Source organism: Protobothrops mucrosquamatus, unplaced genomic scaffold (genome assembly GCF_001527695.2).
Source record: "Protobothrops mucrosquamatus isolate PMUCROS unplaced genomic scaffold, P.Mucros_1.0 scaffold315, whole genome shotgun sequence".
Classification (NCBI taxonomy): domain Eukaryota; kingdom Metazoa; phylum Chordata; class Lepidosauria; order Squamata; family Viperidae; genus Protobothrops; species Protobothrops mucrosquamatus.
This window is the reverse complement of record NW_015386655.1, coordinates 274,180-299,842: the sequence shown is the minus strand read 5'-3', so window position 1 is coordinate 299,842 and position 25,663 is coordinate 274,180. Positions and strand designations below refer to the sequence as shown.

General features: G+C 43.8%; 2 protein-coding genes across 3 annotated transcripts in view; one reads left to right on the top strand and one right to left on the bottom strand.

The window, feature by feature from the left end:
• Nucleotides 1–16,469, top strand: part of SRPK3 (SRSF protein kinase 3) — a 30,834-nt gene extending 14,365 nt beyond the window's left edge. Inside the window, exons 10-16 of one of the 2 annotated variants that reach the window (XM_029283993.1) lie at nucleotides 8,192–8,342; nucleotides 10,874–11,146; nucleotides 11,503–11,600; nucleotides 13,499–13,606; nucleotides 14,936–15,005; nucleotides 15,512–15,604; nucleotides 16,221–16,469. In XM_029283993.1, the coding sequence (XP_029139826.1) occupies nucleotides 8,192–8,342; nucleotides 10,874–11,146; nucleotides 11,503–11,600; nucleotides 13,499–13,606; nucleotides 14,936–15,005; nucleotides 15,512–15,604; nucleotides 16,221–16,405 (978 nt within the window). In that variant the 3' untranslated portion in view covers nucleotides 16,406–16,469. Of the gene's footprint in view, nucleotides 1–8,191; nucleotides 8,352–10,873; nucleotides 11,147–11,502; nucleotides 11,601–13,498; nucleotides 13,607–14,935; nucleotides 15,006–15,511; nucleotides 15,605–16,220 lie in introns of both variants that reach the window. The other variant, XM_029283994.1, reaches the window with a different exon arrangement.
• A 2,406-nt stretch (nucleotides 16,470–18,875) lies between these two features.
• IDH3G (isocitrate dehydrogenase (NAD(+)) 3 gamma) overlaps nucleotides 18,876–25,663 on the bottom strand; it is a 12,352-nt gene continuing 5,564 nt past the window's right edge. The window contains exons 8-14 of the mRNA XM_015815105.1: nucleotides 25,117–25,250; nucleotides 24,060–24,162; nucleotides 23,552–23,698; nucleotides 21,630–21,724; nucleotides 21,389–21,449; nucleotides 20,049–20,144; nucleotides 18,876–19,061 (exon numbers count right to left, since the gene is read on the bottom strand). Of these exons, the coding sequence (XP_015670591.1) occupies nucleotides 19,059–19,061; nucleotides 20,049–20,144; nucleotides 21,389–21,449; nucleotides 21,630–21,724; nucleotides 23,552–23,698; nucleotides 24,060–24,162; nucleotides 25,117–25,250 (639 nt within the window). The 3' untranslated portion in view covers nucleotides 18,876–19,058. The remainder of the gene's footprint in view (nucleotides 19,062–20,048; nucleotides 20,145–21,388; nucleotides 21,450–21,629; nucleotides 21,725–23,551; nucleotides 23,699–24,059; nucleotides 24,163–25,116; nucleotides 25,251–25,663) is intronic.

Below are 25,663 nucleotides of genomic sequence, written 5' to 3'. Positions count from 1 at the left end.
AGCTGATGGATTCCTGGGTTTAATAGCAGTGTTTGTGCAGCTTAAATTGTATCACTTGAAAGGAGAAGGGGAAAAGGAAGGCCCCTTTTTTGAACCCAATCATATTAAATTTGGGTAAGGATGGATAAGAAGAGGAATCCTGGAGATTATGCATTTGGAAGCACTCCACCTGGATTGCTTATTTGAATGGTAGACATGTTTTTTGTTTATTTATTCATTAAACTTGTTTGTCACCCATCTCGTCTAGATTAACTGACGAGATGTTGATGGAACACTAGGGTTGAAGAAGCAGTGGGAGCAATGCCCAGGGTATACATGGCTGTGCACAAGCCCAGAGGAGGTGTCTGTCATTTTGGGTCTGTTAACAAAAAATTAGAAACTGTGTACCGTGATCCTGTTTCTTGGGATCCTGGGATCCTGTTTCTTAAAAACTAGATGCCTTGTAAATGAGGCCCTATAACATTTAGAGTTAGACAACACTACTGAGGGACATACTGATTGAGAGTTACAATTGTAGTCTGGCACAACTGGAATGTGCCAAAGAGAAAAGGCTGTGCTGTGTATTTCCCACCATTTAAAACATGCATGCATACATACGTACGTGTGTGCGTGTGTGTGTGTGTTTTCGTAGATTTTCACGGGTACAGGTATGCAGGTCTTGGCGTATTCAGGTCTTTTCCCGTGTAAGATTGAGAGTATCTTGGCGACGTTTTGACAAGGTCCACTCGTCATCTTCAAGCTGGGGTCTTCGGCTTTGTGCTTTTTGCTCACACAAGCACGAAGCCGAAGACCCCAGCCTGAAGATGACAAGTGGGACCTCGTCGAAACGTCGCCAAGATACTCTCAATCTTACACGGGAAAAGACCCGAATACGGCAAGACCTGCACACACACACACACATGTACAACTGATTTTTAGGCTAACTGTTGTAATCTCTTAACCATGACTTATGCTTTTGTGTCTGGTATAGGCACAACTCCAGAGTTGATTTTCTACCCGGCCTTGATTTTGAAATACAATCTGTTTTGAATTTGCTGGTGAAAGCCACCATGATTCATTTGTTCTCTGAATAGAATCCAAAGGGTATATTAGAAGTGGGAAATACCTAGAATATCCCTCTCCTGATGCTTGGAAGGAAGACCAGGTTCCTTGTTTTCCCCGGTTAGGGTTAGGCTGCTTTATATTGGATTCTATTAAGTGAATTCCAATTTCAGAAAAAAATAAATAAGCTACCCGTTGGAAACAGGCATATGAGAAAAAGGCTGTGGTCTTACTTTCTCCTTTGCATGCTAGTTCTTTGAATCCTTGGAGGGCTTTTTGTATGGAATAGGATTTGTTCTTATGAACTGGCCCTTCTGCCTTAAGTGGAACTGCAGAAAAATCAGTGTCTAATCTGCCACGTGTTGATCATTTCTGTGTGATGTCTGCTGTAAAATCCTTGGTTTACCTACAGAATATACAAGAAAGATTTATTTATGTTTTAATGTAGATGTATATTTTTATGACCGTAAACCACCCAGAGTTACCTTATGGCAGTGATGGCGAACCTTTTAGAGGCCGAGTGCCCAAACTGCAACCCAAAACCCACTTATGCATTGTTGAGTGCTGGGTGGGTGTGGCCCATTGGCCGGGTGTGGCCAATTATGTGGGCGTGGTCAACTGGGTGGGCGTGGCTACGGTGGTAATGGTAGACTGGGTGGAATTAAAAAGTTCAATCAATTTCAACTTTGCAAGATCTTTTTTTTTTTCTGCGAGAAGTTGAAATTGACTGATTGAACCTTTTTTTTTTTTTTTTGCACACGGCGGCAGAGGCCTAAAGCAAAAAGGTTTTATAAAACCCAGCTGAAGGCCTAGGACAGGGGCGACGGCGTGCGTGCCCACAGAGAGGGCTCTTGAGTGCCGCCTCTGGCACCCGTGCCATAGGTTCGCCACCACTGCCTTATGGTGAGATGGGCAGCCAATAAATGTTATAAATAAATAAAGCTGCCCACAGGTCCTTTTGTCTGAAAGTTTGGACCAGACTGGACCAGGCCAGACCTTTGCCAGAGATGGGCAGCCTGTAATCTTTCAAATGTTTTTTGGACTACAGAATCCATAATTCCTCAAACCTGCAGATGCTGGCTAGGGAAGTGATTGGCCACATCTGAGCTTGTCTCCCCCCCCCCCCAGTTCCTAGCAGACCAAAAGAAGCATCATTAAGACCCGATTTTCTGCTTGTTTTGCTCTAGGCTGGACAGCAACAACTAGCTAACCTCAACAGTTCCCCAAAAGCAGAGGTGTCAAACTCGCCGCGTCACGTGACATGTCTCAATGTATCGCAACTTTTTTCCCCTTGCCTGAGCTGGGGTGGGGGCAGCTTCCACGTGATGCATCCGGCCCGTGTGCTGGCAGTTTGACACCCCTGCCCAAAAGCCCCAGCAGCATTGTACCTGATGAGTATTTGGAGGGAGGAACCACCAGGAAATATTAATGCTGTAGACACGAGGGGAGGGGGAGTTCTAGAAAGCAGTTCTAGCAAACTGTTCTTGTCCTGCTTCCAAGAAAACTACAGAGATATTTCCAGGAGGTCACCAGGCTTCACTTTGCTTTTTTGGCGTAGGGGTGGCCATTTATAAGTCTTGCTTATAAGTCTGCACTAACCCATGTAACAAAGTCATGGTAGTGTGTAGGGCTTTAGGTCACTACAGCTGCTCCCTTTTGTTAGATCTGCCTGTTTGTCTGATCTGCTCATGCTTGACTTGTGCATTGAAAATTTGTTGGTTTCCATTCCAATAAATACACTGACTCAGCTGAAACATATACTGGGCTCAGTAGAAACTAAATTGGTTGAATGTGGGTACTTTGAAAATAAAAAGACAAGTTTAGAATTGTTTCCTTTTCTCCCCCCCCCCCAAAGAAATCATCAGGGCTTAATTTCTACAGCCAAAAAAAGTATAATAGTAATAGTAGTAGTAGTAGTAGTAGTAATAATAATAGTAGTAGTAGTAGTAGTAATAGTAATAGTAATAATAAAAAGTTGGAAGGGACCTTGGAGGTCATCTAGTCCAGTGTTTCTCAACCTTGACAATTTTAAGGCATGTGGACTTCAACTCCCAGAATTCCACAGCCAGCAATGCTGGCTGTGGAATTCTGGGAGTTGAAGTCCACATGCCTTAAAATTGTCAAGGTTGAGAAACACTGATCTAGTCCAACTCCCTGCTCAGGCAGGAAACCCTATACCATTTCAGACAAATGGCTGTCCAGTCTCCTCTTAAAAACTTCCAGTGTTGGAGCATTCACCGCTTCTGGAGGTAGGTTGTTCCACTGATTAATTGTTCTAATAATTGTTCTAGATACAACCCACTGGATTTGGCAAAATCAGGGAATATACAGTATGTCTTATTCAGACTTGAGTGGTATCACCAGGCGCGTGAATTACTCTTCAAGGTTCCTATTTTGGAACTTGCTTCAGATATTGGGGTCAATCCGTTTAATTAGTCCGAGCTTTCTCTCATACCCAGGGCTAGATCACACAGACCTGCTGCTTGTTTTGGCATGGAAACCTTTTTTTTTTAACCTGTCCATGTGTAGTTTATGTTGCATGGCTTACCTAGCACGTGCCGGGCAGAGACATACTTTTCTCTTTCAGAAGAGAAGTGTAAATACAGCCAGCCATCAGAGATACAGTACTGCATATAATTTCACTTTCCTGGGAGCTTACTTTTTACTGCCGGATTCAAACTAGGCCAGCCAACCACATTTTAGCTTAGCATATTATACAGAGCATAAAAATAGGATAATGAAGTAAACCACCGTCCAGTTAATCACATATTATGCGAAGGAGTAATAAAAAAGAATGAAGAAAGACCAAAATGACCAACAGGAACAGTATTGGAGAAACCTGACCTAACCATCTTTATTGTAGTGTGGCCAATTTATGGGATACATTTAGCCCTAGCCCCCCACCCCCTTTTTTTTTTTTTTGCATTAGAAGCCTTAAGGCTGTACCGAGAGAACTGAACTACAACGATAGGCTTTTACAACACTTTTTGGATCAAAGTAGAATTGGCATATTAAAGAAAATAAGTAGAATGACCCACAACTGACCCATCAGGTGAAGTGCTAATATGAGACCCCACCCACTTTGGCCTCAGCATCATTTCCAGAGTCTAATTCTTGGCCCTAAAAAAGGATATCCATAAATTTCCAGAAAATTTGAGAATGTTATTTAATTCTCTATAGGGATGAATGAGTTGGCTTTTGGAACTGCTGTAGTTAATCCTGCTGTATTCCTGCTTCTTGCCATGGTGCAGTAGTGGAGGCCCACTACCCAAACTGAAGTCATGCTGTGAATTCTGGCTTCTGACCACTGCTTTGGGTCAGGCCAAGCACTGGCCAGTGCTCTTTCCCCCCCTAGTGGCAATTTTGGGCTATACTTGGCTTCTTGGTTGCTTTTAGCTTGTAACCTAGTTTTTAACCACATAATCTAAAGTGTGTGGTCACCAACTTTGCACAGCGAGCTAACTGGATGAGAGCGTGTCTGGCCAAGCTAAATTCCATGATTCTGAGGTCAGGAACTCTGTAATTTCTTGCATGGGAGATCTATAGTTGAAAATTCCATGGTGGGTCACCCTTCTGAAGCCATTTTACTGACCTCTTCTGCAATTTGTTCTGCCTGGTTACAGCAACATTTCTGGAACAATATACAATCTTGCAACATGTTTTGGTGAAGCTAGAAAAATGCAACGCTCCTTTTTATGCTTCCCTTTAACCACATTTCTTTTATACAGCCAGAGGTGGGTGGACTTGCAAGATCCTTATTTTTTACTAGGAACCCAAATCCTCTAACCAGAGTATATTTTTGGAATTAAGAAACATGATTAGTTAGCCAAGGAATTTATTTTCAATACCAGAGCTGAGTTCACCTGTGACCCAGAAATTTACTCCCACTTCTTCTGACCCAAGCTTTTTTCTATCTCAATAATCCAAGGGTCTTTTCACCTCTAAGGGCTGTGCCAATCCAACGTCTGCAGTGCCCTTCCCTCACAGTTGTGAGTGTCTCAGTACGCTCAGAAATTGCTCCAAAGGAAACAGCAAAGAGAAATGTGTTGCTTTGCCTCTGTAGCTGGGGAGCAGTTGATTCCCACTGTCAGGAACATCCTTCTTATCTAGATTTTTCCTCCTTTTCTGAATTGAAGGTATATAGTCATTATGTGTTGCTTTCCAGTGGCTCTTGCGAATCGCTTGGGTATGTTGCCGTTTCATTTGTTTACCTTTTCTTTCCTTGCCGTAAAAAGCAGACATGATGAATGTAGATCCAATGGCTGTAAGGAGAGGCCCTAAACTAGACAGGAGAAAGCTTTTGGTTCTAGGTATTGAGAATCAAGGAGATTGTGGTGGGTTCTCTTTGCTTAATAGTAACCGAGACTGGGAGAGAAAAGGCTTCCATGCAAAGGGAGGATTGTTAGGGAAAAATTACAAAATAAAGATTTCTTTGCAAAAAAAACCCCTATTTTATCTCTGTTTTTGTTTGCTTTCTAATTCCTACTTCCTGTCCTACCTCAAACTATTATTTAATTTTATTGGTTTCTTTTATTTAGCTGGGGCTCTGTAATTGATGCTCCTGTATCTTACAGTTTTCGATTCTAGATCATAAAGTCTTTGTTCTATATTCTGTAGTCTTTCCTGCTCTGGTTTCTTTTCCTTTTATAGAGCCAGTACTATATTGTACTTTACCTTTAATTTTTCCTTAGTCTGGCCCTTGTACATTTGGGTCTTTCAGGTAACAATGCCTGACCCTTCCTAGCCCTCACGGTCACCTGTGTGCCCTCCTGAAGATAAGTGGGTGCTTGGTGGAAGGTTGAACCTGCTTGATCTAGGCTAGCCCTTGAAGTCTACAGGAGCTTCAAACAATGGCAGGCACCCTGGTGCCAGGGCCACTCATTTAAAAAATGAGGATGGGTACCTAAGGCCAAACAGAGGCCGATCTAAAAGAAGGTGTGAGTTATTTGTTGATTTTGTCTCTTTCAGATTCAGAGAAAATTAGCTTTGCTGGAAACAAACTTGGCTGGGAGCATCTGGTGTTTCTTAGAAGTAAAACCAGCTTGTTTATCTCATTTCTGCCAAATTGTGCTGGAATCTAATAAAAATCCACTATAGCAAGTTCTAATTATTGCAGGTTCTGCTAGATTTATGGCCAGGGAAGTGCAGGTGTGTCTCATCTTCCACTTCTGTGCACCTGGATACCTTTTTGCTTAGCAAAGTGCCAGTAATTGCTAGCCTGTCTTCCACATGCACAGATTAAAGTGAAACAATGCACAAGTACTGTCCAGATTTTTTGACTTGGGTGTAGATCAAGTGACGTGCATTTTCATTCTCCCTTATCCAAACTAGATGTTAGGAGAGGGGCCACACTAACATATGGGTCCAGGACAGAAATGAATTTGATTCAGTGTAAGTGTTTTCCCTTTAGTACATTTCCTCCTTCTATCCCAGTGATGGCGAACCTTTTAGAGACCAAGTGCCCCAAACCCACCCACCCCATCCCGCTCTGCCGTGCCTGCTGAGCCACCCACCACCTCCACAGCCCGCCACAGATCACCCAGGAAGCCCAGCAGCGCCATGGCGGCCACGCCCTCCACCCATGCCCCACAGCATCATCTGTGCACGACGGGGCGCAAGGGCGGAGTCTTGTCCCCACTGCCTGGCTACCATGTCCTTGGCTGCGCTGTTTCGCGTGGGGCAACTCTCCTTTGGCAGGGCTGCTAGTGAGGAGGGGGCCGTGGGAGGAGGCGGAACTGGGGCAACGGTGCATGTGCCCACAGAGAGGGCTCCGAGTGCCGCCTCTGGCATGCGTGCCATAGGTTCGCCACCACTGTTCTATCCTATTAAAAGTTGTATGGGTTTGATGGGCTCTGGTTATGTGTGATCCTGAAGTGACACAGCTTTCCTTTTAGGGACCCAGATATAGTTCCTGCTATGATTGCCCCCCTGCTGTCTCTATTACGCCCTTGTATTAGAGGTGGGCATGAAGTCTTCTCTTGCACTTTGTCAGAAACCTAGAGGGTCATCCATTGTTTCCTTGTGCCATAGCTTATTTTCCCTTTCCACCTTCAGCAACTGCCTGCGTAATGCCAGTATTCCCTCCTGCCCATGTAAATGCGAGATTGCCCTCATTGTCACCTCTTCTGTTTTATTTTTATTTTTTTTCATTCCCATTTGTGCGCTCTTCATGCCTTGTGCTCCCCAGAGTTCACACCTCGGTGCCAAATATATCCTTGTTTCTGTCTGTCAGGTTTTTGTCTGTTGCTGTGACCCATTTTTTCTGTGGCCTGGCAAGGGATGGCCCATTTGACACCATGGATCAGCAGCTTTTTGTTTTGTACAGTTGCCCCTAGACCTTTTGTAGAATCCGAAGGGGCACCAGAGCTCATTGTTAGAATATGCACTGCTTTGTTGCCATTGTTAAATATAGCATTGTTGGTTCCTGTGGTGGAGCCACCCTTGGACTCAGCTGGTTTCAGTAGGCCCAACACATGCATGGGTCCCCCTCTTCTCACTCTGAACTCTCTTTGCTTTGTGCTTCACACTCTTTCTCCTGGCAGGATGTCTGCAATTTAGACTGAGAGCACTATGAGGTAGTAAGTCCATTTTCTTCAGGCTGTCCCATTTCAAATTGCAGGTGGCGGTAATCGTACTGCGGAAATGTCCCTCTGGAGATTAAATAAATGAATTCCATCATACAAAAAATGTCAGAAAGTAGGACTTAGCTTATGTTTCTTCCTTGAAACAGTTTGGGGGCTTAGAAATTTTTTTTTTCCAATTATGCAAGTAACATCCCCTCCAACAGTTTGAAGTGGAACAGCCCAGGCAGAATTTGACCATTTCCCATTGAACTTGGCTTCACTTTCCAGCCATTTGCTTGTGACAGGCCTATCTGCTTCTTGGAGAACTGTCATGTCTTCTTTCTGCATACCGTCAGCTTTTCTCTTGCATGTGGTGTGTTTGTGGGTACAACTTACATTGCCCACTGACAAACTTATTAGGGCCCACGTGATTCCCTAGACTCTTTCTTCTCCTCCTTTCCCTGCCTGCCCCAAACATAATGGGCAGGCGTCCATCTTGTTTGCCTGTTTCCCCGTCTGCTCCATTCTTATGCAGCCCTGGAGTTATGAGTGATGGGGCTGTGACATGGGGCCCTCTCATCTCCCAGAATGGGAAGCTTTCAAAGAACAAGCGGAAGAAGTTGAAGAGGAAGCAGAAACGGCAGAGTCAGCTCCTGGCTGAACGACTTCGGGACCTTCAGCAGCTGGAGGATCTGGCAGCTACAAATGCAGGGACCAGCAAGTCCACAGAGACCACAGGTAAGATGGGCAAAGCAGACTGGTCTGCTATGGTACAGTCCAGGCCCTTGGGATCATTCCTACAAGCTTACAAAAACATACAGCAGATTTACACCTGAACCATATTTTCTTAGAAAAAGCAGAAGACAAAAGGGCAAATATGAAGGATTAAAAAAATGGTTGGGTTTATAATTTGGTTTATAAAATTCAGAAAAAAACAAGAAAACTTTACAAAAGTGGTATAGTCCTCCTGCTTGAGCAAAGGGCTGGACTAGAAGACCTCCAAGGTCCCTTCCAGTTTTATTCTATTCTAGTTATATTATAACAACAGTCCCCAACCTTTGTGGCTTGCCGACCTGGCTGGGGGAGGGGGGGAGAAGGGAGAGGAGAACTGGGCTGTGCGAGCAGCAGGCCAGCACACGTGCATGCATGCAGCCCTTGTGTGAATGATGGGCTGGCGCGCCCGTGCACCTAGTCCTTGCGCGAGCGGCGGGCCGGTGCAAGCTGAGGGCTGGCGCGCATGCCCTCAGCTCGACTTGCATGAGAGGCAGGCCGGTGCTCATGCACGTAGCTCAACTTCATGAGCGGCAGGCTGGCATGCATGTGAGTGTCCACCAGCCCACTGCTCACACGACCCAATTCTAAATAGGCCACAGCCCGGTAGTGGGCTGCGGCTCGGGCCTTGGGGATCCCTGCTTTATAATAAAGGATATATGGTCATGATATGTGTATATATCCCTTATATGGATACTAGGCAACATAGTGCTTTGCAATTGCTCTGCATTATGGTAACTCCTGAATTTGCACTGGTGCATGTTTGTAAGCTTGGTTTATACACTAGCTTCTCTTGATCCCTTATTATATGCTACTAGGCAACCTGTTGTGTCATTTTTCAGAGATATTTCTTTACCAGGTTCCTCAATGCCTTCAACAGTTGAAGAACGTCTCATGTACTGAAAAAGTGCTTAAAATTCAAGGAGATAGTCAGCAATGTATATAGTATCTGCCTTAAAAGTAGCCTGTAATGAACTGTACAGCACAGTCAAACATCAGGAGGTGACACAGGAAATGTTTTATAATAGTTTGCATTGCATCTTCAATTTTTATAAAATTTGCTAAATTTCAGCTCCACAAGGGTCATGGGTTCTGGATTTTGAGTGCATTATGTAAGTTTGCCCATTTGAGGCACCTTGGTTCAAAAACCATTGCTCTACAATGCATTGTTTTGTCCAGATAAAGATTACACATAGACAAACTGGAGAATTGCAGTAGTATACTAAAGAAGTATGTCTTGAACAGTGACAGAACTTCTAATGTAGTGTGTTTGCTGGAAAAGGTGAGATACTTTCAGAGATGGATCTACCTTGAAAATAGCCCGTGTTGAACTGCATAGCACAGTTCAACATCAACACAAGAAACTTTATATGACATTTAGTTTTATGTCATAATTTCTTTTGTAAAATTTGCCAAATTTCAATTCCACAGGAGTCATGGATCCCAGATTTTGGATATTCTATCAGTATTAGCCCATTTGAGGGATCTTGGTTCAAAACATATTGCCCAATGATGCATCATTTCACCCAGTTAAAGGTTACAGGAATGAGTTTTGTGTGTGTGTGTGTGTGTGTGTGTGTGTGTGTGTGTGTGTGTGAAAGAGAGAGAGAGAAGTGGAGTAGAGAGAGAAAGGAAAAACAAACTCTTTGTTAGCCTGTTTTACTCGTGTATGTTTGTTTTTGTATGTTCCACAGTTTACTTTCAGCTTAGAGTCACTTAGAGTCTGGACTGCAACTACATTTAAGGCCAAGTTGTAAATACTGGCATCCTGCTACATAGTGGTAGTATTTTTTCCCTGGAGGGAGGAATAAATGTCTAACTAAAAAGGTTGTATAAAATTCTTTCACAGCTATTATATGTATGCAGGTTGATTTATTTACCACCAAAACTGCAGAAACTTTTAAGTCAGGCATGTCCAGCTTGCAGGCTGCATGTTGCCCTGGACAGCTAGTAATGTGACCCCACAGGAACATAAACTTCTAATACTATTATGTGATTTATATACATTAATTGCATTATATATTTTTATGTGGCCCAAGACAATTCCTCTTCATTCATTGTGGCCCAGGCAAGCCAAGAGGTTGGGCAATCATAGTTTAGGTCAGTGTTAAGTTTGTCTAATTTTCTTTTAAGGCTGGCGGTTCTTACCGTACTTTATGGAACTGAAATTCCATACTTTAGTGAAGTACTCTACCAGGAAGTAACTTTATTTCTCTGCCCGAATTTGTATTGGATGATCCCAACTTAGCATTTATGAAAAAGGAAATAAAAATATATAAACATATAAATATTAAAAAATACATAAAATAAAAACAAGATTCTCATTTTGGATCCTTGCTTCTGAGACTTTGAATAAGACATAGGGGGTTTTGCCAGACATCCCTTTTTTGATGTACTTTTACTTTACCCCAAATCATGTCTTTCTGCCTTCTCCTCTCGGCTAATAATGTTTTCCTTCCTCTTGCTGGGAAATCTTGTCCTTCCATTATCTTCTGCAGAAGGGCATTGCAGTTGCCCCATCTCAGTCTCTGGAGGGGGAGAGCCCTCGGGGGGATCTCTGGCCTGCAGCCCCCAAAGCCTGACGTCATCTTCTGGCTTCTACACACACAATGCCTACGACAGCTGCAATGGGCATTCCCCACCTGGAACCGCCAGCCATCATGTCAGCCCTGACTCTGCCACCTCCGGCTTCTCAGGATCGCTCTTCTCTAGTTCAGCCCTCTCGGGCGTTTCTAATCAGCGGGAGCGCGGAGGGCTTCTCTCACCCAGCAGTGAGTACTTTACTCCAACTTTCGGGGGGCGGGGGCGGCAAAGAGAAGTAAGCCCAGCATTATTGAACATCCCAGCTTCCCACCTTGGAAACTACATTCCACAACCCGTCAGCCATGCCATGCCCTCCCATCTTGACCAGGCTTTCTTAAAGTTATGGTAGCACATTATCGCTGAATTAAAACCTCCTTCTTAGCCCTGATTCCCACAGCATGGTTATCTTTCCCCTCCCCACCCACCCCAAAAATGACGCTAAGCAGCATTTCCATTCCACAGAGGAGAATGGTGTGCTTTGATTGCGATTCCTCACAGTGGTTCTTGTTTGTTATCTCTGTTCTTTTCGACCATGTCTGGGCAGCTTTTGGCACTTCTGAATTCTTGGTGAACCCTTTGGAACCCCAAAACGCAGACAAAATCAGAGTGAAGATTGCAGATCTGGGCAACGCTTGTTGGGTGGTGAGTAATTTGTGCAAATCTCTCCCCCCTCCCCCCCCGATAATGGTGGCTGCCTATCAGGAGTGGAAAATTAGGGTTGCGTTGCAAAGGGTATCTGGCTTGTTTAGGAAGTTACATAATGGAAAGTCATGAAAATTCCTATAGGAAGAATAAAGAAAACTTTCACAGTGAAGGGGAGAGATGGTGTTATGTGGAAGGGAGACACAGGCAGTCCTCGACTTACAACAGTTCATTTAGTGACCATTCAAAGTTAACAGTGGCATTGAAAAAAGGGAGTTACGACTGTTTTTCACACCTACGACCCTTGCAGCATCTCCATAGGCACGTGATCAAAGTTCAGGCACTTGGCAACTGACTCATAGTTATGACGGTTGCAGTGTCCCAGGGTCACATGATCCCCTTTTGCTACTTTCTTATAAGCAAAGACAATTTGGGGGAGCCAGATTCACTTAACAACCATGTTACTACCTTAAAAACTGCAGTGGTTCACTCTACAATCTTTAGTAACCTATGGTAAGAAAAGTCGTAAAATGAAGCAAAATTCACTTAACAAATGTCTCGCTTAGCAATATAAATTCTGGGATCAATTGTGGTCGTAAGTTGAGGACTACCTGTACTTGGAGGCATAGAATCGAATTTGTCCCTTTGCTGTAGTCGAGATATTACTGTGTACAACAGAAACAACACAGTGGAAAGTTACATATATGCAGAACTCAGACATACCTGCTCTTATTAACTGTATATATTCTACCCTTATTCTAATAAAATCAGGATGATATTTATGAAAATACAGGTAAACCTTAATTGACAACTACTCGTTTACTGACTGTTCAAAGTTCCATGGGTGCTGAAGGAGTGGTGTTTATGACTGGTTCACAAAGTTCTGACTTTCCCAGCAACTCCACGATTACATGATTGTGATCTGGCTACTTGGTAACCAGCTTGCACTTAGCAGTGGTTGCAGTGTCCCGCAGTCACATGATCATAGCTTGCGATCTTCCCTGCTGAATTCCCACAAGCAAAGACAATGGGGAGGCTGGCAAGGAAGTTCACAAGTTGTTTGGGTAAGTCTCACCCACCCACCCACCCATCCTGCCCCAGCCCTTTTGCACTCATGCTGCACCTCCCTGGCCCCCTGCACACACTCCTCAAGCCTCACCGTGCTCATATTGCACCTCTCTGGCCATTCATGCACCCTCTTCCTCTTGGCATCAGCAACCTCCAGCACCACTAGCACACTCTCACATGCCCTCCTCCAGCTCCTCTTCATTTGCACCATGCCCCCCCCAGCCACTCACACATACACAGCCTGGCAGCAGTCACCCCAAGCCCCACTGCCTTCATCACACCTGGCATTTTGCAGGGCAGAGGAAAAATTGGGAGCTAGACTCTATCTTTTCCACATAAAGAGCTGTCTTCTATTTTGAGACTTAATGGGATTTGTCTTATTTTTTTTTCCTTCTCATTATGCTGTGGAGGACATTTCATGATGAGTCATGGTTTTTCCCCACCCTTAAGCATTCCGTGCCTTATTTTGCTGAAAAGATCCCAAATGTTTCTATTTTCTTTAGTCCCTCAAACTTTAGATAGAAGGTGGCAGATGTAATTGATAGTTATTAATGCATCGATAGTCCAGAGCACAAGAATTATATTAAAAGGCATTTGACACCATGAACGAGGTGGGCTCTGTTCCTGGGAAAGCTATTTTGGGGGTGTATGTTAGGGTGGTGGGTGGGCTAAAAAGAACTTGTGGGAAGAATTAGACATGGCGGGAAGAATATTTGGGTCACTATTTGAAATACTGTTTGTCCAAAGAGTTGAGGAGAGCGGAGGATGTATGCTGTGCACAAACCAGAGGGGGTGAAGGCTCTCTTCATTCTCTGCTTAATTTCTTTTAGCACAAACATTTTACAGAAGACATTCAGACTCGTCAGTATAGGGCTTTGGAGGTCCTGATTGGTGCTGTCTACAGCACTCCAGCTGATATCTGGAGCACAGCGTGTATGGTAAGTTTTCCTCTGGCTTCTTTATAACTTTTTTGCCAAATTCTGCTGACAGTTGCTTTTATGCAGAATAGATTTTTAATTCCAACACATCGTTCAGTATAATTTGCAGCTAACAATCGGCTGACATATTCCTCAAGTTCTGCTGTGAATTCCCTTGGCAACAAGTAATTTTGTCGCCTAATTTATTATCTTATAAACAGCCAGCTTGCAATTTCTTCACCTCCCTGTGGCGATTGTGATAATAAGCAAACTTGTTTCAAACTGAATGTGTAAAATGTTAGGTTGTTGCCCGTTTGTATTTATAAGGTAATAACTTTGCAGTAAAACAGAGCAAAAGCCCTTACCAAATCCTAAATAAATCATTTTAGAAGCCTTAATCTAACCACCCAAAACCAATAGGTAGGTTTTCCCTATACAGGTAGTCCTCGACTTAACGACCACAATTGAGCCCAAAATTTCTGTTGTTAAATGAGACGTTTGTTAAATGAGTTTTGCCCCATTTTACAACCTTTCTTGCCACAGTTGTTAAGTGAATCACGGCAGTTGATAAGTTAGTAACCTGATTGTTAAGTGAATCTGGTTTCCCCGTTAGCTTTGCTTGTGTTAGAAGGTTGCAAAAGGTGACCTTGGGACACAGCACCAGTCATAAGTATGAACCAGTTGCCGAGCATCTGAATTTTGATCACATGATCGTGGGGATGCTGCAAAGGTCATTAACTGTGAAAAATGGTCGTAAGTCATTTTTTTTCAGTACTGTTGTAACTTTGAACAGTCACTAAATGTACTGTTGTAAATCCAGGACTACCTGTACTTCATGGACAGATAGATAAATACCCTTAAACACACAATAAACAATTTCGAAAGATTCTTGTGATGCTTTTAAAATATGATTAAGTGGTGTGTGAACGGTATATTTAGAAGTCACAACCCAGATTAATCACCTGAAATCTTTTGTCAGGATTTTGAGGGGGTAATATACCGCCTTCTGCTGCCGATGAGTAGCCTGTTGCTGATCCCAGCCTTAAGCTAATCACGTAATCCACATTTGCTGAAGCTAATTTTAGATGAGTAATTCGTAAAATCCAGCCCGCAAATAATGCCAATGCAGTCCTTTCCCTTGTAGAGTTGTGATCTGGTTTTTTAGGGTGTGATGAAATAAATATTTAAGCACTACTCATAGCTCCCAACAAAGAATTGGTTGAGCATTGGAATCCTGAAGATGATTCATTTGGAACATCATAGGCCCTGGGGAATGAGAGTTTTCTTTTAGCTCCACTGTACTATTATCCCCACACACAAGATAAATCCCCTCCCTCTTTTATTTGACAGGCTTTTGAGCTGGCAACTGGAGACTATCTCTTTGAGCCTCACTCTGGAGAAGATTATACAAGGGATGAAGGTAGAGAACATTGGCTGGTTGAACAAAGGAGGGTGATGGGTGTGGGGTAGTTTTTTTTTCAATCTTGGCAACTTTTAAGACCTTAATGCTGGCTGGGGAATTCTGGGAGTTGAAATTCACACATCTTAAAATGGCAAAAGTTGAGAAACGCCGGTGTGGGGTGATGCTGCAGATTTTCATGAAGAAGGCTGGAACAATGGAGGGTTATGCTGAGAAAGCGACCGGATTGACTTTTTTTTTTTTTTTTAAAACATGGTCATAAAAGGGAATGCCGAGGACCCGGTTATATGCCTGGGTCAGGAGCCACAAATGTGCAAAGGGATATGTTGACACTGATGGTTTATAACAGTGGTGGCGAACCTATGGTACGCATGTCAGAGGCGGCACTCAGAGCCCTCTCTATGGGCACACGTGCTGTCGCCCAGGCCCCGAATTCGTAGTTTGTGGCATAGTTGAGCAGCCCCTCCAAATGGGGCCTCCTGGCACTAACGCTTTCCTTCTTTCAGATCATATTGCCCACATTGTTGAGTTACTTGGCGATATTCCCCCCCACTTTGCTCTTTCGGGGCGGTACTCGCGTGAGTACTTCAACCGGCGAGGTAAGTTGGAAAAACCTAACATTTGGAGGGTGATCTTTTAGAGCAGGGGTGTCAAACTCGCAACGTCACGTGACGTGTCGCAATGTATGGTGACTTTTTTGCCATTGCTGGCAATGGGGTGGGCGCGGTTTCGCTATGATGCATCAGGCCTGCGGGCCGGCAGTTTGACACCCGTTTTAGAGGAAGCTTTGCTCCGGGACATGTGGATTCAGAGTTTGTTTATAGGAAGAGAGTTGAGAAAGGTAAAAGTTCTCCTGAACAATACCAGGCATAGGGTGAAGGTTGGAAAGACAGGCTTTCTGGTGAACCAGTACAAATAGTGGTACAGTTGCAGTAAATTGCATGAAGGTTGCAATGTTTATTGTGGTGAGGTCCTGAATGAAGTCGCTTTCATGCAGAAGCAGCTTGTAACCCTTTATGTCATGGCTGTATGTCAGTGCCTTTAAGATACAGCCTGCTGACCACATTCTCTACAGGTGTTCTCTTGTATCTACCTTGTACATACATGGCCTTGTACAAATGGTGAACTTACAGCATGTTAGGTTTGCTGCTGATCAGTGTCACAATATCAGCCGAGACTTTTCCAACTTTTCCAATTGTTTGCCTGTCTTGCCAGGGGAACTACGTCACATAAAGAACCTGAAGCACTGGGGACTATACGAGGTCTTGGTGGAGAAATATGAGTGGCCTCTCGAACAAGCAGTCCAGTTCACGGACTTCCTATTGCCCATGATGGAGTACATCCCTGAAGACCGTGCTACAGCTGCCCAGTGCCTCGAGCACCCCTGGCTAAACTCTTAGGGACAAACCTTGCTCAAACAAACTGATGAATGAAATAAGGGAGTTCTGGCCCCAGACGGGAGTTTCCTGGCTCGTGGTGTAGCCCGCATTGCTGGAGTGGTGATGTGGGGAAGATTGTTTACTCCTCTTAGTTCCAAGATTGGAGACTCTGGCTGATTAAGCTAGAGTTTGTATGGCTGGACTGGAATCCCACATGTCAATTTATGGCTACTTCTGAAGCACAAATGAAAGATGACCAGGATTTCTTGCCCTTTTTTTTTGTTTTTGTGGTTAGCATATGCCTTCTTGGTTGACAGTGGCCATCTTCTCTAGGTGCCATTGGGATAATGCTGTTTGACTGTTTTTAACCAGTTCTGAGATTTCTTGCAGGGATTTTTTTTTCATCAATTTTAAGGTATATGTTTAAAGGTTCCCACCTTTAAAAACCAAACGAATGTGACCGAAAAGTAGTTTGAGAGGAATAGGTACGTGCAAGGTGGATGGTGAGTTGGATGGACCTGAGAGTTGGGAGCAAGAAGCTGGAAAGAGTTGCCAACTTTTTGTTCTCGGAAGAAAATATATCCCTTCCCCTGCCTAAACTTCTATTTTTAACTCCAGGAAAATGTGGCCTTTTTTTTTGAGCAAAAGCTTAACACAGGTGAATGAAATTTTGTAGAGTTATGTAATATTGATGTTGAAATTTAACAGTGGAAGCATTTAGAGGTATGAGAAAACTCATGGGAGAAGAAATAGAAATACAATAATAGCAAAGTGGGAGAGGAAGGATTCTTATTCCAGTGAGTTTCTGAATACCTAGATAAAAGTTTTCTGGTAAGATTCTAAAGTTGTGATCAGCAGCTGAATAAACAGAAGGATGCAATAGTATCGCTCCTCCTTCCCTGAGCATTTATGGCCCCTTTCCATATTATTAGACTATAGCCCCTAATATGCATGCTTTTCACTAATCAGGGGTTGCATATCTGCTCATCATTTGATACTTTGAGAATCTCAATTCAAAAAATAGTTGTGGTTGGGGGGAAAAATTTGAAAGGTATGTAGTTATGAATTTTTTTAGCAGCCTGATTTTTTCTAATATGCCTTGTGATGTCCAAATGTTGTTTTTACTTCTATACCGTTTCACTTCCTTTAGCCCATTTTTTTTAATCCAACTTTTGAGATGGTGAGGGATTATCATTTGCAGAATTGGGGGGTGAGTGGGAGGGAAATTAAGCTAACTGTATGTGTGCGGTTAGTGTGTTTCCTTGGCAGATGTTTGGGGTTGTTCACATTGCTGCCATCTTGGGCTGCTGTTGCAACTCCTGTTCTGATTTTCAACACATGCTACTTGTGATTAGCATTTTTTTTTTCAAAGAAAGAATGGCTGCTCATAAAAGCTTGACCCGGATGAGCAAAATTATTCAAGCTACTTTGTGCCTTTATAATGGAGCCTACCTATTGTTTGCTGGATACACTGAATAGGGAAGGAAAGAAAAGTGAGAGCTGTTACATATAAGCCTTTTTTTTTGCCTTCCACTCCCAAATGTCCTAGGAAAGGAACGCAGAAGAAATAAAGACCTAGAGCCAGGCGTAAAGCCAATGTCCCTTCCTTTTCGTAGAGATACCCTGTTAGAGTTCCTGTTTCTGTGAAAACTAGATTCAGCTGTCTGAATCTGGAGTCTGTGGTTTGAAACTGGAACTGGAACTAGAATACGCGGTTCCGATTCTCCTGAACACTCCAGTCTCAACCTGGGGCATTGAGTGGGGAACATCTGGGTGAAAATACTGTTCATACCAAAGTTGTGTTGTCCCAGAATCAAACCCAATGAGAGCGAGACAAGTCTGTTTTCTTGCACTGTTATCTCCCCAATGAGAAGCCATGGCCTTCCTTTAGAGAGGAGGCCCATGTGTGCCAGTGTTGTGTGGGGGGGGAGTATGTGTGGAAGTGTTTTGAATGCTGTGCTGTTACAGGGATTGAATTCAAAAAAACAATTTTCATTAAAATATTTGCAATAACTTTTGATTCTTCCTTTCTGTGGACAAACCATTACAGGGACGGGAACAGAAACAGGCCAGTTTGCACAGAAGTTGATGCCAGCAGTTTTGAGGCACTTTCAAACTGGTCCTGCGCAACTGCCCAGATCTGTTTTAAAACCCATGCTTTCTGCAGCAGGAATATTACTTTTCTTTTAAATGAGAACAGCTCATTGCGTCAAAATTGAGGCAGTAAGACTTAGGAGTACTATGGCTCCTTTGAATCTCCATTCTGCCAATAGCACAAGAGTTAGGCATATTAGAAAATGTATATTATTCATACGTTGGGGGGAAATGCATTGTAGTAGGCGTGAGCTTTTATTTTCTAAATCAAAATAACTATACTTCTCATGTAGATGATTGTATAAAAATAATGAAGGGTACTTGGCCAACATTCATAGACTCAAGGATAAGAGCAGCAAAATAAGAGCCCAGAAAACCTCTCTAAATTGTTTATATTTATTATTTCTAGTTCATGGAGCTGGGTGAGAAACATTAACTTACACACTATATACAGAAGGATACTTAAATAGTTTGAAATGAAAAGGTCTGCACCATTCATAAAGACTTGCTCCGTTGCTTTTACTGAAGAAAAAGAATGGGTATCTGCTGTAGCTGGGACAGCTTTGACCTTCAGCTTCATTTACTATTAAACAAAAAGCAAATGTATTAATGTTATTAGAGAGAGAGAGATACCGTCAGACCAGTCTTTCAGGACAGAATCAGGCCATGTTGCTAAATTGCTACATTGCAAAAGACAAAGTCTAGGGCAGTGGNCCCTGTGAAATGGTCGATCGACCCCAAATGGGGTCCCGACCCACAGGTTGAGAACCACTGGTCTAGGGCAAGGCAAGTGACATTTCAACCTGGTCTTACCTACAGTGACCTCTTCTAAATGTCTTCCGGGCTTTTCTTTTGGGTAAAACAATTTAAAAAGAAAACCTAGAACATTTTTTTTCCATCTGGCATCCTCCTGTTGACTTGGGTCAGTCCCCAAACCTTCCCTCATAGAAAATTGATGGGTATAAAACTTACGTGACCAGTGCCATATTGGAGAAGGCTACAATTCCTGTTGCCCATTATTCCTTCCCCCCTTTGCTTTACAGATAATCCTCGAATTACAAACACAATTGGGACCAGAACTTCCACCACTAAACAGTGGGGTCACTGAATGAGTCATGCCTGGTTTTACCATCTTTTCTGCCGTGGTCATTAAGCAAATTGTCACAATTGTTGAGCAAATCTGGCTTCCTCACCGATTTTTCTTGTTGGAAGCCCCCTGGGAAGGTCATAGTGATCATGTGACTATGATCATGTAGCATCATGGGATGCTGCAACCGTCGTAAATGCATGACAGTTCTCAAGTCCCCAAATTTTGGTCATGATGATGGGAGGGACACTGCAATGGTCATGAGGACCACTCAGACGTACCTTTGGGGGGCACCCTTGTAACTTGGGTTGCTAAATAAATGGTCATAAGCCAAGGACTACCTGTGCATCTATTTCCTGCTAAAAATAAATTCAGCTAGGTCCATGTCTGGCCTGCCCTGAAGCCCAAGTATGCAATTCATTCACCACCACTGAAGCCAGCTCCATCCCCCAATCTAGGAACTTCTTCCTTCTATTCTCTTACCTGTGCTAGGTGAGACCTAGGCTTGGTGATCTGATTCATAATTGACTGAACAGCGGCTGAGGTGGTACCCTGGCCCCCAATATCTGGCGTGTGGGTCTAAAGAGAAGAAAAAAACAGAACTGCACTAAGCCAGCCTCACTCTCAACTGCACTGCAGCAACAAATGTCTCATAAGTAGTTGAAGACCAGTGCTGAACTTTTGCAACTACAATTCCTAAGCAGGGGCGGCATAAGTGAGGATCTTATCAAGTGACATAAAATTAAACTTTTTACAGAAAATGAAACGTTATAGTATGGATAGGTTGTGAACTCCTAGGGTAAACATAGATGTATAAAGAATGAGTTTAGCTTTATCTGACATGCACTCATTAAACCTAAGCACAATAAACCCAAGATGGGTTTATCCCGTAGGTTTTGGGGTGCTCACCCTCCAGCCTGGTGAATTGGGAAGGGCAAACTTCTGGATTGGAATTTACATTCTTGTTTTAACTGACTTTGTTGTACCCAATGGGATCAGTATAAATTACATTACTGACAGTTGGGATGTTTGATGTACTGCCCCACAACTTTGCAGAGGAAGTCAAGAGACTGACATCCTGTGTATCCCATGGCTTTTTCTGGTATGTTTTTTATCCTCTCCAATGCCGAAATTCCAGTATTAGAGAAGGACCAGTGGCAGTTATTTCCATTATTGCAGATCAAAGGCTTTTGAGGAGTTTTTATTCTCTATTCTTGGAGAAGATGACAAAAAATATGGCTCTATAATACTGTGTAAATTTTCTATCCATCCACCTTCTGTTCAGAAAAATGGTTCATTTTTTCATTTTTGTGTATGTACGTGTGTGCACACCTCCAAGTAAGTGTTAACCTCTGGCAACTGTCTGAACAAGTCCCTGCAGTTTTCCTGGCAAGATTTCAGAAATGGGTTGCCATTGCCTGCTTCTTAGGGCTGGAAGAGAGTGATTGGCCCAAGGTCACCCACTACTTCAAACTGTTTTTCATCTACAGTACGTCACATCTATTTTAGTAGAACTTAGGTTCTTCTGTGCATTTCTCCCTAGGGAAATATTAAGAGCACTTTACTCCATCCTGGAATAGAAAAACTTCTTGCTTCTACTCCCTTCAGTATGTTGTATAATATAATGTTTACTATGGCAATACACCCAAATAGATTCTATCCAGTATCAAGAAAGTCATTCCCACTTTTCCAAGAGAATCTAAGGATACTACTGGTCCCTAAAATCCAAGTGACTAGAGGTTGTTTTTTTTTAAAAAAAAACCACACATTACTTCCCAGTATCTTGATCAAGGTCTGTCCAGATCAGAATAAGAACAACTCACTTCCACATCATCCATGGAGGTTAGGACTGCCTTGCGGATGACAGATGCGTAGCTGTGCAATCTGCAATGAATGACAGATCTTTCTTAGGAACAGCAACCCAAATCAACCCCTCTCTGGTCTCTCATCCCCAGTATAATGGCAGCTCCTTCTAGGGATTATTTATTCATTTTGATCCCATCTTTCTCCTTAAGAACCCCTCAGCATATTCTGATCCTTCATTTTTACCCTCGGACCACCTACCTAAGGTGATCCAGCATCATACAGCTGGCGAGGAGCATTGCTGTGGGGTTTGCAATGTTCTTGCCTGCAATACTTTTGCCAGTGTTGCGTGTGGCCTGTGGAGAAATAGGGAGAGAAAGGAAAAACCAAGGGATGATTTCAGCAATCATAAGCAATCCTCAACCTTTTGCGTGCTACTTCCTGCAATAATTGTACAGGCAGTTCTTGATTTATAACAATAATTGGGACAAGAATTTCCGTTGCTAATCAAGGTGGTTAAGGAAATTGTGCCCAATTTTACAAATTTTTTTTTGCTGCAGCTAAGTGAATCGTCGCTAAGTAAATCCACCTTCCACAATTGACTTTGCTTGTCAGAAGCTGGCTGGCTGCCAATTACATGGCCTCAGAATGCCGCAACATTGTAAATGCACACCAGCTGTCAATCACCCAAAAATGATCCTATGACTTGGGATGCTACAACAATCAGTGTAAGTCATTTTTTTTCCCCCAGCGCCGTTGTAACTCTGAAGGGCTGCTAAACAATTGGCTGTAAGTCGAGAACTATATCAAAGAACTGGATCCTGCCATGTTAGAAATAAAACAGACCACTTTTTTTTCAAGGAAGACATATATTAAGACATTCTGTCATGTTAGCTTGGGTTCTGAACAGAGAAAGAGATGGAACTCAAAATGGTTTAACTAGTCTTCACCAATTCCGTCATTTACTGCTAATTTTCAGAATACAAAAATACTGCGGCATTCGCATTTGAAATAAGTTCTGCTGCTAGGGTTTCAAAACACAAACTGGTCATGACGTTAACTCAGGGGTAATCAACCTTGGCTCTTTTATGACTCGTGGACTTCAATTCCCAGAATTCCTGAGCCAGCTTAGCTGGGAGTTGAAGTCCACGAGTCATAAAAGAGCCAAGGTTGATTACCCCCGTGTTAACTGAAAGGCAAGGCAAAAAGCTGAGGTGAAAGGCAGTCAACAGAGCACAGCTGTGCTCTGGGAGACATTTACTGCTTTATAAGCCGCAGCGAGAAGCACAGAGAAATGGGAAGAGTGCTTGCTTGCGCTTCTGGCAGCAGCTTGCAAAGTAGCATACCGAGCGAAACATAGTGGGAGCTTCTTGGTAAAAAAGAAAAGGATTGAGGACCGTGATAATTCACTTAACAGCATCAGTAGGAAGAAAACTATTCTGTTGTTCTTTCCCTCCTCACAGCATCAAGAAGCAAAGAACCAAACTATTGACAGAAAGGAGCACTTTGCTGCTTGCAGACGCTTGCAAAGCTCCGTCACCTCCAGACGGAATTGCTGAAAGTTCATCATGCCTGATCAACCAGGAGGTGCCTGAACCATGTTGATGAGCCTCTATCCCACTTAGATTCCTCCTGCATTTCACCAATGTTTATGCATCCAACTAGTTGGGAAATATTGCAATAGTTGTTGGAAAGATATCTGCCCATGTTTCCTTATGGTTTATCATGACTGGGTTGTGATTTTGAGATCCATCCCTCTCAAAAACAAAGCCATCTCAGACACCTTACCGCAGTGGTGGCGAACCTATAGCACGGGTGCCGGAGGCGGCACTCAGAGCCCTCTCTCTGGGCACGCGCGCCATCGCCCCAGTCCTAGGCCTTCAGCTGGGTTTTATAAAACCTTTTCACTTTAGGCCTCCGCTGCAGTGTGCAAAAAAAAAAGGTTCAATCAATCAGTCAATTTCAACTTCTCGCGGGGAAAAAAAAAGATCTTGCAAAGTTGGAATTGATTGATTGAACTTTTTAGTCCCACCCAGTCTGCTGTTACTGCCGCAGCCACACCCACCCAATGGGCCACACCCACTCAATGGCCCACGCCCATCCGGCACCCGACGATGCATAAGTGGGTTTTGGGTTGCAGTTTGGGCACTCGGTCTCTAAAAGGTTTGCCATCACTGCCTTACCGTTTCAAAAACCGCATAGGCATGGCCATAATTGGCTCCTGGGACCAGGCCTGGACCACCAACCAATCCGGCGCAGACATTGTTGACAATATTGCCGTAGAGGTTAGGCATAACCATGACGTCAAACTGCTGAGGACGGGAAACCAGCTGGAGATTCAAAAAAAAGCAGTGTTATCCCAGTATTCATAACATGCTTTTCTCTGTTATCCACCCTAAGGAGACGCAGGGTGATTCCTTGCATCTAAAAGTACGCATAAAGACCTCCCAGTAAAATACTTTCTGTCCACAATATTAAAAAAGCACAAATCCTAATGAAGAGGTTGCATTTACAGACTGCCAAGTTCAGTTCCATGAACTTTGAAGCAGACTCAATGAGTCTGCGTGGAAACCTGGAAAGCTCCTGTTGCTTATATTAATCTGGTGGATAAGGTGGCCCCAGGGCCTTTTCGGTGTAAAGCACCTTCCTACAGCTACAGCTGGAGTTGAAACTAAACCAACATCACAGTACCTGCATGGTGGTGTTGTCGACAATCATGCTCTCAAAGGTGATGTTTGGGTAGCCAGCTGCCACCTCTTTGCAACACTGCAGGAACAGACCGTCACCCAGTTTCCTTTAGGGGAGGGAAAGAGGAACAAACGAGCCACAGCAAATGGTCAGTCTCCAGCAAAAATAACAAGAGGCAGTGAGAGCTTCAAAAGAAGAGTAAGAATGTTTGTGGAGCAGGAGAAAACACAGAGAAAAGGCCATATGAAAACCTGTCTCCACTTCACAGCGCAGAAAAAATAACTATCCTAAACCTGAAGAGTTTATATGGGAAAAGTACAGGCACCCTATCTGACAGTACTTGCCCCAGAGCTTGGTTACTATTAGGCTATAGAACAGTGATGGCGAACCTTTTAGAGACCGAGTGCCCAAACTGCAACCCAAAACCCACTTATTTATCGCCGGGTGCCAGATGGGCGTGGCCCACTGGATGGGCATGGCTGTGGTGGGCATGGCAGATTGGGTGGGTGTGGCCAAGGTGGGTGTGATCACCTCAATGTTGCTCGTGGGGAGGGATGCCTGTGGGGGCCGGGCAGGGGGAGATCCAGGGGGTCTCTGGCAGGTGGGGCAGTGGGCAGGAGACTCATCCTGTGGGGTGAGGCGAGGCAAGGCGAGGTAGGGCGGGGGTGCCATTATCACAAGGCAAGGTGAGGCAGGGGCCAGGGCGGCTGCTGCCTGACACCATCGGCCCCTGCACACAGAGGCCAGCAAGCGCATGGGTGCTGGGATGCATCCAGCCATGTGGGACCTCGGCCAGTTAGTAGGCGGCTGGTTGAAGAGGGACGGTTGCCATCTCTGGGGCCTGGCGAGCGTGCCCACAGAGAGGACTCTGAGTGCCGCCTTTGGCACCCGTGCCATAGGTTCGCCACCACTGCTATAGAATATTCTTTATATAATCAATACCTCACTCTTAAGCCAAAGCTTTTGTGGTGGGTTAAAGTCAGCCCACTATGGTTTATTCAACAAATCACAATTAAGGACTGCTGTGCTACATGAACTCAGCCTTTATTTTCCAACTTACATAATATTGGCCTTGTGGACAGCTGTCACTTTCTTGCGACCAGCTTCATGTGCCAACCTGAAAGCATATTCAGCAATGCGCAGCGACTTTGTCTTTGTGATGATCTTGAGGCTCTCCACCACGCCAGAGACACTCTGTGGAAAGGGCATGATCAGTGCTCCTGAGCTCCACCCGTAGCCATGCACAAGCAGGGCTTGGTGTCTACAGGGCAAAACGACTGAAATCCTGACCCAGAGAACTGCTTCACACAGGAAGTCAGTTCTTGGCTTGTGATTTCCCTCGTGCCTATACGAATTTTGCAAGTCTCTTGGCTTGCCTTAAAGGTAGAAAAAGATACATAATAGGATAGTCTCTGGACTGCCAACGGACAGCTCCTGATAAAGAGGACTCTCAGTCCACAAGTTTCTGACTTGGCAGGCAGTGACCTCTGATACTCCAAGATTGTAAGGACACTTAGTTCTATGGTCTTCCATACAGCACTATCGCCATTCCCTTACCTTCCTCAGTGCAGCAAAGCAAACAAATGTACACCTGTAGTTTATGTTTA